Here is a 19,872-nt window from a genome sequence, read left to right on the forward strand (position 1 = left end):
TAAGTTGGATATGTCAGTACCTTTACCCTGGATACATGTTATTCTAGTTATGGAAAGGCCTGAGGAAAGAGTCCAATGTGTAGTTCTTTATATACAAGCATTTGTATCTTCAACCTTTTGTAATAGCTCTCTGGAATCCAACTCAGAGCTCCTCATCCTTCCACTCAGTCCCAGTCATGATCTATTTTGACCCTTTTATTTCCATGTGTCCTCATATCCTTTTTCTCTTGCCTTCTAGTAGATTTCTGCAGTTCACCAGGGGCCATCCTGTAATGTTAATAGAGTAGCACAGCTCTTCCATACCTTCCAGGCCTCCTTCCCCAGCTAGCTACTTATATATTCTGTTCTGATGGACTTGTGAGAAAGACTCTAATGGCATCCCATTGAAGCCACATTCTAGAGCTTCACATCCCTCTCTGGCTAAAAGCTCTTAGTCAAGTAGAAACACCTTGCTCTGCAATTTTATTTTCTTGCCCCCTGCCCTTATTTTTCAGTGCGGACACAATGGTAGATGAGTCTTCCCCATGTAGCAGCTTTTCATTTCATTACTTGGATACAGTCTTTTATGTCGATGCTGCTTGTGCTTCTCTTGAGGGCTGTGCAACCAGCAAATTCTTTTTTTTTTAATGTAAAATGTCTTGTTTGGTGTCATGTGAATAGACAAGTCTTGGAACAGGCATCTCACCATTGTGGAAAGCTTCTCTAGTGTTTCAAAATGTGCCATTATTTCTGTTCAGTTCGGGATGCTATGCTTTCTGTTTTTCCCTTGCAGAAAGTCACAATCAATCCAAAGAAATTTCTTAAATGTGATGTAAACAAGTTTGGCAAGTGCGACCTATTTATTTAGAAAGTAGAATTAGCAGGATCTTGCTGAAATGAAAGCACAGAAGCAGGGCAAATTCATACCATTAGAGCTGGGTCAGTGTCATCAGTAAGATCAATGGGACAACAGCATTCATTCAATAAAATCAACTGTACTCAGAAAATGAGAGACTGGATTTGAGTTACTAAGACAAGAGAACAGGCAAGGTGATTAATGTCAAATTAGCTAAGTGGCTCTAAGAATCAAGCAAGAACAGGATCAAAACTAAAGAAAAAGGAGTTTGGCTTACCAATATTTAGAAGTCTCCATAGATGCTTTGTGGAATAACTTGGCCTTTAACAACAACAAAGACTTCTTTTCTTGGGTAGTAGCTAAGTCTTCAGGGTAATCAATACACATGGTGACTAATTTCTGGGCCTCCATTTTGCCATCTTGTTTTTTTTTTTTTTTTGTCTATTTATTTTGAGATAGGAGTTCGCTCTATAACCCAGGCTGACCTGCAATTCTTGGTGATCCTCCTGCCATTATAAGCATGCCCAATACAGCAGCTCATTTTGACATCTTTAAAATGAGGACTTCACTGGAATTTCACAGGGTCATATCCAGTTCTATCATGTTGATGTACTCACTGATTGAAAATTCAAATCTCACTAGTGCCCACAAAGAAAGGGGGCACATGTAGGCCCTAAACCATGAATCACACCTCAAACTTTCTAGTGTGGTAAGTGGGAAAATATTTCTTCTTAGTTATCTTATGTCTGGATAGAAAAATGCCAACCTTTGAGACAATGAAGGAACAGAGACACATGTGGGATGGCCAAATTTCCTGTTTCTAGAGTTACTTAGTATTATCAGCAAGCCTCCAACACAAGAAATGCTAGGATCTATTAGCCAGAAATTGAAAGGGTAACTCCGAACAGCACAATGATATTTATCACAATTCCCCAAGAAAAAAGTTCATTCAATCATGGAGCTTGAATGCCTTCTATACCTTTTAGTTTCTCAGCAACAATGCTGCATTCATGATCTGAATAGTGGACCACTGGGGGTGGGGATGGTGGACGCAGTCTTTCCTCCTCCATCCGTCTACGGTGCCGCTCCTCTCTTGCTAGCATACGCTGTTTACACTCCCACTCATACAAGTCATCCCGAGCCTGGGCAAAGTCAACATGGAGCCGGCCTGTGTCCTTCTTGTCAGTACTAGAGCCCAGGCGAATTCGGTAACCTAAATTAAAGGAGAACAGGGGAAGGGAGAAGAGACTAGTTAGCCAACAACTATATGTACTTTTCTAAGTTCAGTGTCTTAGAGATGGCTTGAGTAGTTTTAAGTGATCACACAATACCAAATTTTCTCTCAGTGCTATCAAGGTGAATCATCCAAGGACGTAGATTCCAATCTCATTTTGTAAGGTACACTGTACTGGTAAGTTATCATGTGTCTATTGAACTTACTGAGAAGACAGAACTGGAAATGGAGTTGCTTCTCCTTCCCCCATTTCAGACCCAATTCTATGTGTCTCAAAGTGTCCTCCAAAGCCTGTTGTCTGGGGCTAGGCAGCCCACTTCCACTCTGTGACAGGGACAGGAAAAGAACTGCCAAACAGTCCAAGAGTAAAAAGCACTGTACCCCTCAGAGCAACTAGATTAAATCATTTCCAACTGATGTTACTCTTATTTATGCCAACATATAAAAGTACCTACAGTGGGAAAGAGGATCCAGAAGTTCAGCCACAGATTCACCCATGGAGACAAAGCTCAACTGGGAACTCCAGCTGACTGGCTCAACTTCCCCAGTTGGTTTCTGATGGATGCTCTGAGGGCCCACTTTGATGATGCTATCTCTTTCTGTTGCTTTTTTTTTTTTTAAACTTGGAAGCCTCACTCAAGGAAATATTCTGTTCTGTCCAGGAGTCTTGTTTGGGAACTTTAGCTGGCTGCCTCAGAGGCTTTCCCTAGTCCGTCTCTGCTGATGTTTGTAAGTCTCCATTTTTAGCATGTTACCTTAGTGCTGTTGTTCTTTTACTTGGGGTCCTTATCTAAGAGGACAGTCTGCTCTGCCTGGGACTCAATGGAGCTTTCCCAGTGGATTTCTTTTGGGTATTTCGAGTACTAAATTTGATGGTATTTTGTTCTTTTTCCTCTTTTCTTTGGCTTATCATATACTTAATAAACTTATTCATGAAAAACAGAAAGTATGGCTATCACAGATCATTCTCCAGACTATGCAGAACACATCTTTCATAACAGTTTTCTATTCTATGGGTTTGGATGATCATGATTTTAGGAAACCTTCTCTCTACTTTGCCATCTGACATGACATCAAGAGTGAGCATTGGCGCTCAGGGATATGGCTCAGTAAGTAAAGCACTTGCTGTATAACTGAAGAACTGAGTTCAAATCCCCCAAATCCCAGAATCCCCATAAAAAGTCAGGCATGGTAGCAAATATCTGTAATCCAAATGCTCTTATGGTGAGATGGGAGATGGAGATGGGGTTGGGGATCCTCAGGAGCTCAATTGCTAGCTACCATGGCATCACAGCTGTGAACAAGAGATCCTGTCTCAAATGAGGTGGAGGACAAGGGCTGACACACATGCTCCCCTTCACACACACAAATGTGCTCATGCATACATACACACACATCATACATTTGCATATAAATGCAAGAGTAAGATAAAACAAAACAACATCAAGGAAAAGATGAGCCTTATAGTGTACCAAGGGCTGGGAAAAATAGAAATGGCATTTCTCAACTATAGTGCTCTTAGATAACTTCACAAATGTAAGTTATATCATCCCATAGAATTTTAGTGAAATGGAAATTCATTAGCTTGTAATTTAAATTTTAAAAATTGTTTCCTGGATGTAATTGGGGACTCTGGACTACTTTCCTCTCTGGGAGAGAAATGAAATAGATGGGGGTTGGTATATAATGTAGTGGTACATAGTTTGGGATACTAAAAAATGTTGATGTAATTAGAACAGTTATAGAGAACTTGGATTTAGAAAATCAGGACCTACTTCCTACTTCTACTTTTTGTGCCAGTTATATCACCTAAGCAAAGTTTCTTGACAACCCATTAAGATATTTAGTACATTTTGTGTTTCGGGAGGTCAGACAGATACTTATATGTACATCCATCTCATTTCATTCTTAGCAAACTATATGGCAAACATTTTACCAAAGAGAAAGATAAGCACCAGAGAAGGTAGACAGGTTAAGCAGCTGGTCCTGGGGGGTAGGGGTGGGGGTGGAGTACAACTGGCAGAGTTAGAACTTGAATCTAGGATGTTAGATTTACAGAGTTATTGAGCTTTCTTCTATTCTGCTGAGCAATGCCCAATATAGACTTTGTTCCTTGATAAGCAATGGGGGGATGTCACACTTATCTCCCTCCTTAAAAAATAAACACATGCCTGTGGTAGCAGCGGAACATGCCTTTAATCCCAGTACTTGGGAGGCTAAGGCAGGGAGATCTCTGAATTCAAGCCAGCCTGATCTACAGAGCAAGTTCCAAGACAGCCAGGGATACACAGAGAAACCCTGTCTTGGAAAAAAAAAGTAAACATATGAAACAACAGTGTTTAAGATACTGGACCATGAAGGCAGTGAGCAGTGGGAGACTATCACATGAGATGTTCCCTATGATTGCCCTAGGCTACAGTGCAGAGGTTTCCAGGCCTCAGTGCAGAATGGGAAGTTCAGATTCAGCCTGCTGTTCTTCCCTGGGATTCTGTGAACACTATGGTAAACAGAGTTCATAATGCAGAGTATCAAAAGGAAGAAGTTTGCACAGGGAAAGAATTTAAGAGATCTGTAGAAGAGATCTTCAGAGACTGTCACAATAATTTATCGGGATACTGATGTGTATACAGGTAAGTGGAAACCATCTGAACATTAGAAGTTGCAATCTCTGGAGCTCTCACAGTTCTGGAAATAGCTCCTTTTACCACCAGACAGAGGACAAAAACTCATACATAACAGAGCACTGGGTAATCAGAAAGGTTTTGCCTTAATAGCAAAGAAAAATTAGCCCTAGGCTTACTTAGGTCCTGCTGAACAGTACTTAGAAAGCAACGCTTAAAAGGATAAAGATTTCCCAAGTCTCATACTTTCATTTCAGAACAAAGCTTAAGAGCATTATTTATAAGAATAAAAAAGTGTGTATCTCCACCAGTTGGTCATCCAATATGAAGTGGTCAGCCCTGAAAACATACATACAAGTAACATTATACACACTAAGCAGGTTGTATGTAGACAATATCTGTACAATCATATATGCATGTAACTACAGTTAATGAAAAAGAGGCCATGAATTTGAGAGCAAAGAAAGTTATATGGGATGTTTGGAGAAAAGAAAGGGGGAAATGATGTAAGTATAATGTAAAAACAAAAGATACAATAAAAAATATCTTTCTCAAACAAAAATAGTCATTTTTCCTTTCAAGACAGGTTCTTGTTATGTAGCCTAGGCTGGGGCTGAAATTCACCATTCTCCTCCCTTAGTCTCCTGAATGCTAAGACTCTTTCTTTCTGAAACATGCAATTCTGAAAGGGGTCATCAGAACTGACTTAGGCTATGAAAAACGTTAAAGGAAATTCAAGCAGTGGGGAAATGACACCAAATGGAAATCTGAATCTCCGCAAGGGAAAGAAGAGCATACATAATGTATAATTCCACTTACAGGAAGTTCCTAGAAATGCATAGTAATCTGATAAAGAACAGATAAGTGACTGCTTGACAATGAAATAAGAGGGGCGAAGGAATTACAAAAGAGGGACAAAGGAAGCTTTAGGGAGTGGAGGGCATGTTAATTCTTTTCATGATGATGATTTCATATCTGTATCATATATCACACACTGCACAATTATATTTGGAATTATGTGTCAATGATCATACCTATATGTTTCTATTAGTGTTATAATAGGTAATGACTAGTAACACAAAGGGTGACACATTTATTTTAGAACAATAACTACGTTTTATCAACAAACTTAAGACCCTTTACAGGTTGGTGGGGTACTTGCATACCGATTCATTTTACCAATCATTTAAGCCATTAGAAAAGTGGAGTCACAAATGAATTACACAAGAGATGAGGCTATGCAAGCCCTATAAACTCCAGTAAAGATGTTATGATGCTATGGGTTAGGTAGACCTAAAGGTGCCTAGACTCCAAAAAACCTGATTCTTCCTACATTCCTGCAACATCTTTTAGAATAGGTTTTTATTGTTTTGTTTCTTTTCGTCACATTCTTTTGTAATTTATAACAAAAGAAGAATCTCATTCAAGAGATTTGTGGCACCTGTGACCTTCCCCAGGAGAATGCTCAAATTTAAAGGGCAAAATTTAGTTATTTCCACAACACTGACTGCCAGTCATCTCCTTCCGTTTGGCAGCCCTGCGGATGTTTGTAGGAGGTGAATGTAAACAGAGAACAGATTTCAGTCATGTTCAGATGGGTGCCTCCCAAACAGTATGCTTTCTTTTATGTCTAACTATTTAGGGCTTTGGAAACCTTTACATTCTTATTAAGATAGTCTATTGTGGACTGCTTTGTTATTGTTGCTAAGTGCTGTCTAATCTTCAGTAGTTAGACTCCGTAGCACTTAGCAACTGTAATAAGAGCATTCTGCATCTCACACCCCCTCCCCCTCCCCCCATGCTCCTGGCCTACTTTTGCAAATTCTATCTACCTTTTCCCTGGCCTATTGCAGCGGGCTTTAAACTGACCTCCTCTCTTCTTTTCGCTTCTTCCCTCTAATCCACTTTTACACAGAAATGCCAGATTAATCTTTCGGAGACAATCATTTTTCTTGTTCAAAATTGTCTTCCTTACTCCCTATTACCTGTGGAGTAAAAATGCAGTTGCTAAACCTTTCAATGTAGGCTAACAACTGATGTTTTCCAACCCTCTCTCATGCCTGCTTAATATACAAATCACCACCGATAGTCTCTTGAATGTTTGCCAAATTTTTCTACTTTTGTAATTTTGCTCATATGTTTCTTTGTTTCACTGTTGTCTTAATTACTTTTCTATTGCTATGACAAGACATGACAACCAATGAAACTTATAGAAGAATTTATTGGGGCTTACAGTTTCAGAGGGTTAGAGGCCATGACCATCATGGTGTGGAGCATGGCAGCAGGCAGGCAGGAGTAATAGCTAAAAGCTTACATTCTTATCTATAAGTAGGAGGTAGGGAGAGCTAACTAGGAGGTCATGAGCTTTCAAACTTCAAAGCCTGCCTCCAATTACACATCTCCTCCAATAAGGCCACACCTCCTAATCCTTCTCAAATATTTCCACCAATTGGGGACCAAGTATTCAAATATATGAGCCTATGGGGGCCAATTTCATTCAAGCTACCACAACAGTTCACTAGCAAATGCTTTCTCTTTGTTAAAGGCACTTGCTGCCAAGGAACTGGGTTTGATCCTTGGAAACTCATGTGATAGAAGGAGAGAACTGACTCCTGTAAATTGTTATTTGACCTCAAAATGCAGGCCATGACACATACACATGTCCATGCGTGTGCACATGCACACACACACACACACCACACCACTGATAAATGTAAAATACAATTTACCTTTACTTTTCTGGTTATCCCCACTAGGATTCAGAAATATTCATATTCTCTCCGTCCCTCTTTCACTCCCTTTTCTACTATCTTTCCCTTCCCTATGGTAACTGTTACTGTCAGCCATCATTATTACTAGTAGTGAGTGTGCCTTATCAGATGGATGTAGAAGCATGAGTTCTAGAATGGTGTAATAGATGACATGTTAGAATACAGTATAAAGTGCTATGGGTGCACTCAGGAAAGGGTACCTAACCATCTTGGGACATATTGAATAGATAAATTAGAGAAAGATTTCCAGAGAGTTTATATCTGAGCTGTAGCATTAGGGTATGAGTGTGCGTGCATGATGTGCATGTGCGTGTGCGTGTGTGTGTGTTTGTTGGATTGGCATACATAGACAAAATAATTACAGTAGAGGGATAGACATAAAACATTGTGGCACATTCTAGGACCTAAAATTTACTGTGTATTTGGGATATGTATACAGGAAGAATTGGGATGTGACACTGAGAGGCAGAGCCTATCATTCACATCTTTAATGCCACATGTAAAGTCTAGCTACTTCCAGATAGTTTAGAACTTCTGATGGCTTTAAGGAGGAAGGTTGGGGACGAGGTAACATGCCTTTTCTATCTTTTAGGGCAGAGGGAGTGCCTTTTCATTTACACACTTCTGCTAATGACCCAAATACTGTGCTCACAGATCTCTGCATTGTGCTCAGTGAGCACAATCCCCACATATCAACTTACCAGACAGATAGAGGGCTTTGTCTACCATATACTCCTCAGCAAAGCGAATGTGACAGAAGTTCTTTTTGCTCTTCCGGATAGCAATGATTTCTCCACACTGCTCGAATACTTCCACAATGATCTGTTCTGTCCCATTTTCAGGCAGGCCACCCACAAATACTGTCTTACATCCTGGTGGTCTCTCTCGTGTTGCAGGTGGTGGGAGATCTAAATTTGAAGGCAAAAAAATCTGAAATAAAAATACTTTCTTGGGACACACCTCTTTGAAACCTGACTTTTTTCAGGGGTCTTATTGTCCCCTCAAAAAACTGTAGCCTCCGTGCTTGTCTCTGCTCCACAGAAAATTTATTGCATGATCCTGAAAAACATTTTATCTGATGACTTTTGTGACTGTGGTTGCTATAGAATGAAGACCCATTCTGTCTGTCCTATCTAGAGAGCTTTAGTTGTGTTCCTTACTTTTGCTGTGATAAGCTTGTAATGTCAATTTTTTGGTCAATTGTATTAAGGATAGTAAGGAGGGGAAATTTCACTTAGTTTAACTAATTGCATTCAGAAGCCCTAAAGTCCCTGATAAGAGAGTCTGCTTAATTCAGTTGGCAGTTACTACATTCTATTTATGTTTATTGAAAGAAGTGGTTCATGACAAATTTGACAATTACAAGGTAAATATTTACAAAAGCATTTATAGCTGTTAGAAGAGCTTGGTTAAAGAAATTAGAGCACAAAGAACCCTTTTTATATTTTTAGGGATTTAAAAATATGAATACAAATAAGCCCTTCCTCTAATTTCTTGCTGGAGTAGTGAGGTCCAAAGCCAATCCTGTAGCATTTTAAAGGGGCATAAGACAGCAGAGACTCTAAGCTTGCTGGGAAAACCATTAACTAAAGTGAGATAAATCTTGCCACAGAGAGTCATTAAAAATATCCCTAATGAGATGATTCTCCCTCTGCTTAAAAAGTGCTTTCCACTCATTGTACACATAAAGCTTGTTCGATCTGTCAGCTCCTTATTACTCTTTATATGTGTCAAAGCATTTTTTAAAGTGAAATCCTACAGTTCAAAGCCCAACAAAACAAAGCATCTTGGCCATTTTTTTTCTTCCTAGTGTTGGTTTGTGTCTGCAAGGATTTATTTTGTGTAATCCATTCTTCTGATTCAGCTCTGAACAATTCTCCCAGCTCAAGATTTGGAAGCTCAACAAGCAGGGATTACAGGTCCCTTGTGAAAATAAATGAGTCTCATTCACAGACGAGGACGGAGCTTCTACCTGAGTCTTGTCCAAGCTGGCAAAGAGTTAGTTTGGGAGCTTCCTTGGTTAGCAGTTTCCCTACTAACCTCGCTTTGCTACTGTTGCCTGTCTTATTGGGGTGGCCGAGAAGACCAAGGTTTTCATGATGACACTCCTCCCTTACTTAGTTAATAAAGAGGACAATGGGAGAACTTACAAACTGCTAACTTTTGAAGTCTATAATTTTAAGAACTCACTGTTTCATTTTTTCCTTTTGTGTTTCATATGAGAAGTTTACAGGGAAAGAGAACATGTTAGAGTAGGCAGGAGTCTGAACTATCTTACTTACGACTACTAAGTGATGCTGTCATTTAGCAATAATGTAAGAAAGGGGTTGAAAATTGCTTTAGACTTAGGATTTTTAACAACTGGAAAATAGTGTTGCCATCATAGTTCCAGTTATTCTTAACTCTGGTAGCAAGAAAGAATCAACTTGGGAGTTCAGCACATAATGCCTGGTCCCATATCAATAAGTCCGATTTAATTAGTTCAGGGTATAGCCTGTGCTTTTTTTTTTTTTTAAGCTTATCAGGCAGACTTAGTATGTAGTTAGGGCTGAAAGTCACTGAGTATTCTGAACTTCTGATATTACACAGGAAAATTCTTGGCTGAATGAAGTATCTCAAAGACATCACATTAGATAAAGATATCATAAACTTAGAACTGGAAAACCTGCATTTAAATCTTACTCAGTATCTCTGTGACCATGGAGAAGTTAGTTACACACAACCTATGAAAACTCCCATTTTCAATTTTTTAAATAGGGATACCATTCCCTATCTTAAACCTTTTTTTTGTATGACTATTGATACTACATTGACCATATTAGATGTTGTACAAACCCTAGCACTTCTTAGCTTCCTAATAAATAGTAGTCATTACAATGTTAATATTTATTATAGAACCCAGGTCTCCTAATTCCCAATCTGGTGCTTTTTAATACTCTACCATATGTCTGGAGTACAGTGTTAGTGAGGACCCAGACCTGTGAAATACAAACCCCCTTGATTTACCCGGATAAATCTGAGCTTGAGGTCATGAAGATGCATGCAGCTTTGACCACAGAATACAACCAAGCCACTGTATACACAGGTAATGAATTTTTAAGACCATCTGTTTAGATAGAGTTGTTTTCAAACAAAAAGCTTTAAAATAATGTCCTATTTTAGAATAAAAAAGGCTTTTGGAACTTACTTTTAAAGGAGCTGCATGGTAAATAATGCTTTTATGAAGCAAAAATCACCTTTGTTACATGACTTGAATTTAGTTTATGCCTACTATCAGACTAAGGAATATGTTGTTATTCTGGAAGTTACCTATAATACCCAGAATGAAATGTCCATCCCCTGACTACATTTGTGGGAGTTAACATTTTGTGATGAAACCATTCTTCAGATATTGTAATTCTTTTGTGGTGACTTCCGTTAAGTAATGGAGCATAAAATCCACTAAGAATAATGTTAAGAATGCCAGGGATGCATCTGTTTTCCTTAAGTAATATAGAAGACCTCTTTCATAGCATTTGCTGAGACTTAAGTACAAGCCTGTAAGCAGGGAAAGGGCTGGACTGTCTTCATTAATTAACAGTTCAATGGCTTTGTTGTCTAGGCCTGATTTTCTAATCTTACTGAAATACAGTGATCAGTACACAGTAATAAGAATCCCACAGGAGGACAAATTTAAACTCGACCTATTCATTAGGCAATGTGCTAGGCCCTGTAGTACCTAAATCATCACTCAGTATCATGACAAAGAAAAGTTCATGTAAAGATGCAAGATAACTGGAAGAATAAAGAACTAGTCTTTGGTAATGGAAAAGGAGGAGCTTCTAGCAATTCTAATTACATCCAAGCATCCACTCTGGGGAGTGTGTTAAGACTATCAGTATTAGGATCAGAATCCATTGCTGGTCTTTAAGAAGGGAGGCAGAGAGCAAAACAAAGGACCAAAAACCATTTGTGTAACATCCTGCTTTTCAGAGGAGCATCAGAGAATACTGAGTTGGTTTGTCAGAATGTATATAATGCAAAGTCTGTGAGTAGATTCTATTAGACAGCCCAAGAGCGAAGGCCTTACAGACAATCAGTAGAGGTCAGACACATTTTTAATGTAATCTCAGCTAATTGGAAACAATCAGAAGGCTGGAAAATGGTTATTAATGCCCAATTTACTCATTTATTTTAATTCTCTTTATAGAGTCCAGCTTTCAGAGGCAAAATGGGTTCTGTCTCTTTTGATATGGCAAAATGAAAAAAAAAATTGCTTTTTCTCGTTCCTGGGTGTTTTCACATGTGTCTGCACACAAGCAGCAGATGACATTTCATCATTCATTCTTCATTCACTGTTCCTTCCAATAGACTCAAAATCTAACCTGTCCGTACAGAAGGTGTTACAGTGGAAGGGAAAAACCGTGATGAAACTGACGTTCTGAGAGATGCTATTGCTCTGTTCTCTCAGTGGAGAAAACCACCAACTGAGAAGCAGGAACTCTTTGATAGCTATCCTGTGGAAAAAGCATGGGTGCTGTAGGCAGCTATCTTTTTGCTATACTCCAAATCCTGGGAATAGGAGTCCAGTGCTTGGTCTTCTCCCCTTTAGTAAATTCTGTTGAAGTTTTACATTAGGTCTTATGTTGCCTACTCTTGATCAGAGAGGTTCAGTTACTTACTAACATCTCATGGCTAAAAAGAGGTGGAAAACTGAGCTATGAAACAAGGCCTGTGTTATTTCAGAGACAAAGTACTTAACTGTTAAGGTATTCTGCCTGCTCCAGCAAATGTAAAAAGCTCCATGTATTACAAGGCAACTTCTTTTGATTTTCTAGTATGTTTTGAGGAGTTTTACCTAGAGAAATACTTATAGTGGTAGTTTTTAAAATGTAGTAACTATAGTTTTACAGCTGAGTGAAGCTAGAGGTATCTAAGCTAATGTAACCCAATATCCTTAGTTTACAGGTAAAGAAACTGAGACACCAGGTAGTGTGCTTTAGAGGGTGATGCTCCTCTATTAATATCTGCCTTTTTTGGATAAGGGGGTCTCACTGAACCTGAAGCTCCTTAATTAACTATACTGGTTGGCTAGCAAACCTCTGGGATCTGCCTGCCTCTGTTCCCCAGTGCTGGAGAGATGCACAAGCTTTTATGTGGTGCTGGTGATCTAAACTAAGGTCCTCTGGCTTGCATGGCAAACATGTTACCCATAGTACCTAGCCCCCTCTTTCTTTTTTACTTTTTGAAATGTTGGGGTTCCTTATCATGTTGCATTTTAATATTTATTTTTGATTTCTGTCTTTGGTTGGTCTGAGTCATTCTTATTCCTTCAAAGCAGTTAAGCTTTCAAGAAGGATAAATGGGTCAATAGTACTAAATACAGCAGAAAGATAAAGTAAGGAACAAAAATCCAGTGCTTCCATTGGATTTAGTATCTAGATATAAATGTATTAGAAGGACTTACTACAGATTTAATTTCAGTACCTCCCATGCTAAAGTACTCCAGAAGAGAGTACACTTGGAGCTGGGCTGGAGGTAAGGGTATGAGGTCAGGGCGTTCTTGAATCTGACTAAAGGGTAGGTATGTGGCAAGTAGAAAAGATGGACTGAAAGCAGTAATAAAGCAGGGAGGGGTTTCTGAGGTCAGGAGTTACACCACTGGGGTCTCGGTTGAGACCCCATTGTGTGTCAAACTACCCTTTCACAAGGGTCAACTAAGAGCATAAGAAAACATAAATATTTACATTATGATTCATAACAGTAGCATATGGTGATACTTTATTTGTGCTGAAATGTGATTTTATGTGTATGTTAATAAATAAAGTTGCCTGGGGGTCAGAGCTAATAGCAAGCCATAGCAGAAGTCCGGCAGTGGTAACACATGCCCTTAATCCCGATCACATGACAGACAGATCTCTGTGTGTTCAAGGACACCACCAGCATGGAGGCACACGCCTTTAATCTCAATACCAACCACAGAGACCTGGAGGCCTGTATAGACAGGCAATGATGAGGAGATCATGTGGTTGGGTTTATAACCAATGAGAAGGCAGAACAGAAAGTCAATAAAAAGACAGACACACAGGAAGTAGCTCTTTCTCAGGGGAAGGACAGCAGCAGCAGTGGGTGGTAAGAAGGCGGTTTTAGTCTCAGCTCTTAGCTACTGTTCTGACCTCTTGGGCTTTTAACTCTGCATTTGGCTCTGTGTTTTTTATTTAACAAGACCGTTACATCTACATTAGCAAAATTACAGTTATGAAGTAGCAACAAAAATAATTTTTTTTTTTTGGTTTTTCGAGACAGGGTTTCTCTGTGTAGCTTTGTGCCTTTCCTGGAACTCGCTTTGGAGACCAGGCTGGCCTCGAACTCACAGAGATCCGCCTGGCTCTGCCTCCCGAGTGCTGGGATTAAAGGCGTGCGCCACCACCGCCCGGCAACAAAAATAATTTTATGGTTGGGGGTCACCACAATATGAGGAACTGTATTAAAGGGTCACAGCATTAGGAAGATTAAAAACCTCTAAGTTAGACTATGAATTCAGAGCCCTAGGATAATGTTATAGTTCTATTTATGTGGCAAGCTCTTAGCAGGATAGTCTGGTGGGATAGGGGAAGGAAATAATATTTTTATTTTCTAATAAAGCAACAAGAGTTAGAAGCATTCTGAATGGTGACTAAAGACACTGAGATTATCTCTGAATAATAGGATATTAGTGCTGAGAGAGGCTTTGGAGTCAGAGGCCGCTGAATATAAGAGAATATACTAGATACGGGCAGGAGTAAGTAGTGGGGCTTTTAATCAAGGCCTTATAATAAATTAGGTTTGGTTGGCCCTAGAGATGATAAGGGGTTCAAGCCATATCAACTGCCTGCTTTCCTGTCTAACTTTTATAAAAACAAGTTCTCACTGTTAATAAAAATGGTACAATTGTCACACTTTCAGCAAAGATTTAAGAGAGAGATGCCTTAGCTAGGTGCTTTTTTGTACACAATTAATCTGAGTACCTCCCTTTAAACAAAATCCATTTCTAAAAAGCAAATAAAACACCAGTCTGATTTAAGCTTCATGGGAGTGTTATTTTTCAATTCAATTCTAAAGCAGATTCATTCCCAGAAGCCACTCATTTACTGGCATTAATTGCCCTGTCAGCCTTCCTTAGTACAAAGATGAAGAAGGAAATGATTGGGCTGTTGGGTAAATGCTGCCTTCTTACTCTGTGGCCCTTCCAAATCAGAACCGAGGAACCATGGCTGCAGGAAGAGAAAGGTAAAAATGTGTTTGAGAAATTTACTTATTTTTTTTTTACTATAGAATATGAAGTTACAACCTCTTTAAGACATGTTTTGACATTCAGAGACTGTTTAATAATGCAGTCTATGTGTCAAAAAAAAAAGAAAAACAAAAACAGGATACTTGTGCTATTCTCTGGAGACTTAGAAACTGGATCTTTAAGCTGAACATCTATTGCATCCACCCTGGACAATACAGGTTATGAGCCAGCCTGCTAGCTTAGACTTTACTAAAATAATGAAAGTCTAGCACAGGCTGTTCACATAATACATGAATGATTAAATCAGCAGGACTCTGCCTTTTCAGTTTTAATATTGGCAATGCCTACATTCGGGAGTTGTTTTTACATGATAAAGGAATTATTGAGGATGTTCATCTTTCTCTAATCTGAACATAAAATGCTGGAAGAAAGGGCAGAATAGGGACATGGTGTATGTTGGGACAGTGGAACTAAGAGTAAGAGATAGGGATTAATGGTATTGTTTTTCCAGCTATGCATAAAACCAAAATCCAGGAATGGCTATGTGAGTTGTCAAGAGAGTGCTATAAAAGATTAATTTCTTCTTTATTCCCTAATTCTCTTCAGAACAAAATACTCTTCTAAATACAGTCTTCTTAGATGCTGGCCTCCTAGGTTTCTAAGTGATCTGAAAAGATGTACCCTGTTAACAACTCAGTTAAAGCCCAGAAGGCACTAAGATCATTTTTCACTTGCAAAAGTGGCCAAAAGGACCTGTCAAGCCAACTCTGACTGACTCTAGAACCCTCTCAGTTATGAGCGAGTCACACTAAATAGAATCTGGGTCCCTGGCAGCATCTGATTCATGATGAACTGATTCCTATTTATGGTAGAGGATGAAATATTTGTCTGAAGACATACGTTAAAGGCTCCTATTTATCTTGATGAGGCAAGTTCATTTGATCTATGGTCTAAATAGCCAGATGGATTTTTAAACCAACATTTCTAATCTGAGCACCACAGCAGGAGCTTCGTTGACATGCCATGCAGTACTACTAGGCTCTAGGAAAAACATTAATAAGGCTTGGGTCACATGGAGGAATAGTTTCTAATTATTTAAAATATGGATCTGGAAAAAAATTAGATTAGTGCTATTAAATTTTAGCTGAAACAGCCACCTGAATACTATAGACATGTTAAAGTAAGTCTACAGAAAAGCCTATTCTTTACCAGCAAGCTGGATCCTCTAAACATTTTTATATGGATTGCATGACTGCATGGATACAAGTAGTCTGACTTAGTCTCAACATTCCTCTTTGCCCTTCCAAGGTAATGAATTTCACCTCACTGTATATTGGAGTATATAAGGTGAACAGCAGTCAGTGGAATGACTGTGATGGTGGTGTGACTAGCTTGTAGCAATGGAGGCTGCCTAGCACTAGATGCATATTCTCACAGGCAAAGGCTTCAAGTGGGCTCAGACCATATTCAGTTTCTGCCATCACTAGTATGTGGATCAGTTATAAAAAGAAAAAGCTATAAATGATAGTGTTGATCAATTTGTGTTGGGTGCCTCCTTCTGTACTAACACACTTGAATTCCCTGTCAGATGGCATTAGGCACATTGCACCACTTGTACTGCAAGCAGCACACAAACATCCCCTGTTCTGTACATAACATTTAGCCTTTCCTAGTAAGAGAACAACTTTCCATTTCTCTTGTCTAGGGGAAGCTTCTGTATCTACAGCCACGAAGCCCTTAGGAATTCTTTTAAAAAAGAAGAAACTCTAAAACACTGTGGCTTAAATATTCAAAACAAAACAACAACAACCAAAAGCAAAAAGCAGGCTAGTACTTGGGTTGGGAGGGAAGAGAGTGCAGCTTTTGCAGTGTATGATCTCTTTTACTACAGGCATATCTGGAGGAATTGGTGGAGGGACTATTCCCAAACCAGGCATCATTGGAGTTATTGGCGGTATTCCAGTCATCATTCCAAGGGCAGGATCGAAGTCTGAAAAAGAAGACAAAAAAAGGGCAATAAATGATAGCAGGCAAGGTCAAATGGAGGCAGAATGTTATAAATATCAAATCAAAAAGTCTTTGTAAAACAAGGCAAAACAAACAAATGCCTCTTCATAGTTAACATTTTTAGTCTTAATTATCATATATATATCTGTGCACTCTTCTTTCATGATGTAGTATTGTTTTGTTTGATCCCAGACTATGTCACTAGTCATGTCTGTTTGACATGACTTTATCAAAAAAAGACAGTATCTTTTTTTTTTATTTAATTTTTTTATTTTTATTTTGCAATACAATTCAGTTCTACATATCAGCCACGGATTCCCTTGTTCTCCCCCCCTCCCGCCCTCCTCACCTTCCCCCCAGTCCATCCCCCATTCCCACCTCCTCCAGGGCAAAGCCTTCCCCGCGGACTGAGATCAACCTGGTAGACTGAGTCCAGGTAGGTCCATTCCCCTCCTCCCAGGCCGAGCCAAGTGATCCTACATAGGCCCCAGGTTTCAAACAGCCAACTCATGCAATGAGCACAGGACCCAGTCCCACTGCCTGGATGCCTCCCAAACAGATCAAGCCAATCAACTGTCTCACCCATTCAGAGGGCCTGATCCAGTTGGTGACCCCTCAGCCATTGGTTCATAGTTCATGTGTTTCCATTTGTTTGGCTATTTGTCCCTGTGCTTTATCCAACCTTGGTCTCAACAATTCTCGCTCATATAAACCCTCCTTATTCTCGCTAAAGAGGATGTGGAGCTAGGGGAACTCTCCTCCACTGCTGGTGGGAATGCAAGCTTGTACAACCACTTTGGAAGTCAATATGGCGCTTTCTTAGAAAATTGGGAATCCATCTCCCCCAAGATCCAGCTATACCACTCTTGGGCATATACCCAAGGAATGCTCAACCACACCACAAGAGCACTTGTTCAGCTATGTTCATATCAGCATTGTTTGTAACAGCCAGAACATGGAAACAACCTAGATGCCCTTCAACTGAAGAATGGATAAACAAAATGTGGTACATATACACAATGGAATACTACTCAGCAGAGAAAAACAATGATATCATGAGGTTTGCAGACAAATGGATGGATCTAGAAAAAAATCATCCTGAGTGAGGTAACCCAGACTCAGAAAGACAAACATGGTATGTACTCACTCATAGGAGGATACTAGATGTGGAACAAGGATGACTGGACTGCTACTCACATCACCAGGGAGGCTACCTGGAAAGCAGGACCCCAAGAAAGACATGGGGATCGCCCAATGACAGAGAAATGGAATGAGATCTACATGAACAGCCTGGACATGAGTGGAGGTAGTGAAGGGCGAGGGTCGAGGGAAAGAGAGCTTGGGGGAGCGGGAGATCCCAGCTGGATCAACAACAGAGGGAGAACAAGGAATAGGAGACCATGGTAAATGAAGACCACATGAGAATAGGAAGAAGCAAAGTGCTAGACAGGTCCACAGAAATCCACAAAGATACCCCCACAACAGACTGCTGGCCATGGTCGAGATACAGCCCGAACTGACCTACTCTGGTGATGGGATGGCCAAACACCCTAATTGTCGTGCTAGAAACCCCATCCAACTACTGAGGGATCTGGATGCAGAGATCCACAGCTAGGCCCAGGGTGGATCTCTGGGAGTCCAATTAGCGACATTCAGTATCTTTTATAGCATTCCTCTGCTTTGTCTAAGGATCACATCTCCATTGGTTTCCAGTACACATCTTTGGCTCCATTCTGACAAGGCTTCTTGTTGTCCCTTGTACCTTTTCTTTCTTTTTACATTATAGTGACAACAATAGGCACTTTTGGGGATCATGGAGACACGTTCTCCTTTTTATCATTTGCTTAGCAATAGGAACTTCCATTTTATCAGCTGCAGTATGGTTTATATCTGCTACCATCCAGGGAGCTATGAGGAGTAAATAGAATGAAGACTGAAATGTGGTTAGCATAACATACAGTACGAAGTGCTCAACAAACATCTATGCTGAGTGTCTTTGTTCATGCTGTTTTCCCTGGCTGGAATTGTCTGAAGCCCTCTGAATTCTCCCTGTGCTTCAAGGCTTAAGTCTTACATACTAGAAGAGTCCTTTGTAGATTATTCTGGTGCATTCTTAATTCTGTGTCTAAACTCTGATCAAACTTTTTGTTACTGGATTTTATTTTACTTTACAATGCTTTTTTGTTTTACAAAGAGGTGTGACTCTAGGAAGTATGATGATACCTGTACTGGCTGGTTTTGTGTCTCAACTTGACACAAGCTAGAGTCATCAGAGGAAGGAATCTCAGTTGAGGAAATGCTTCCATGAGATCCAGCTGTGAGGCATTTTCTCATTTAGTGATCAGTGGGGAAGGGCCCAGCCTATGGTGGGTGGTGTTATCCCTGGGTTGCTGGTTCTGGGTTCTATAAGAAAGTAGGCTGAGCAAGCCAAAGGAAGCAAGCCAGTAAGCAGCACCCCTCCATGGCTTCTGCATCAGTTCCTGCCTCCATGATCCTGCTCTGTTTGAGTTCCTGTCCTGATTTTCTTCAGTGATGTACAGCAATGTGGAAGTGTAAGCTAAATAAACCTTTCCATCCTAACTTGCTTTTTGGTCATGGTGTTTCATGACCTAACTAAGAAATAGAAACCCTAACTAAGACAGTACCCAAACAGTTTTTTTTGAGGTTTAAATATGTATACAAATTTATTCATCCCAAATCAACCGCAACATCATTCTAATGGCACAATCTCAGGTGATATATTGCAAAAACATACAACTTTAGCCACTGGAGTGATTTATTTGCCAGACCATTCTCCTGAAAAGAAGACTCTAGGAGGATTCCATAGGCATACGTCCTGACACTTCTAGAGGTATCTAGTTGATTCCATATATGGGGTAGAGGATTGGAGAGTACCCCAAATGGGATGAATAGAAATGGGGCCCATCAGGGCCTAGAGTGAAGCTGGGACTCTCTACTCAGGTACACTGTCAGTTCTGATCAGTCACTGACATGGAAGGGGAATTCACAATTTTCAAGAAAGGTACCTCTGATGGGTAGAGTAAACAGATCCTGCTCTGGACTTGGTACTTGATCTTATGGCACTGACTTCCAGGCCAGTGTTTAGCACTAGAGACAGACTCAGAAAACAGCAAGATAAGTCTTTGAAAGCC

General features: G+C 39.9%; 1 protein-coding gene across 6 annotated transcripts in view; it reads right to left on the reverse strand.

Moving 5' to 3' along the window:
* The window catches only part of Enox2 (ecto-NOX disulfide-thiol exchanger 2), a 290,736-nt gene that overhangs the window by 44,465 nt on the left and 226,399 nt on the right, over positions 1-19,872 (reverse strand). For all 6 annotated transcript variants that reach the window (XM_052739180.1, XM_052739190.1, XM_052739171.1 and 3 more), the window contains 3 exons: positions 16,548-16,703; positions 8,163-8,369; positions 1,815-2,048 (listed from right to left, as the gene is read on the reverse strand). In XM_052739180.1, coding sequence (XP_052595140.1) covers positions 1,815-2,048; positions 8,163-8,369; positions 16,548-16,703 — 597 coding nt within the window. The remainder of the gene's footprint in view (positions 1-1,814; positions 2,049-8,162; positions 8,370-16,547; positions 16,704-19,872) is intronic.

This window comes from Peromyscus californicus, unplaced genomic scaffold (assembly GCF_007827085.1).
Source record: "Peromyscus californicus insignis strain IS unplaced genomic scaffold, ASM782708v3 Scaffold_10__1_contigs__length_136768540, whole genome shotgun sequence".
In the NCBI taxonomy this organism is placed as follows: Eukaryota; Metazoa; Chordata; class Mammalia; order Rodentia; family Cricetidae; genus Peromyscus; species Peromyscus californicus.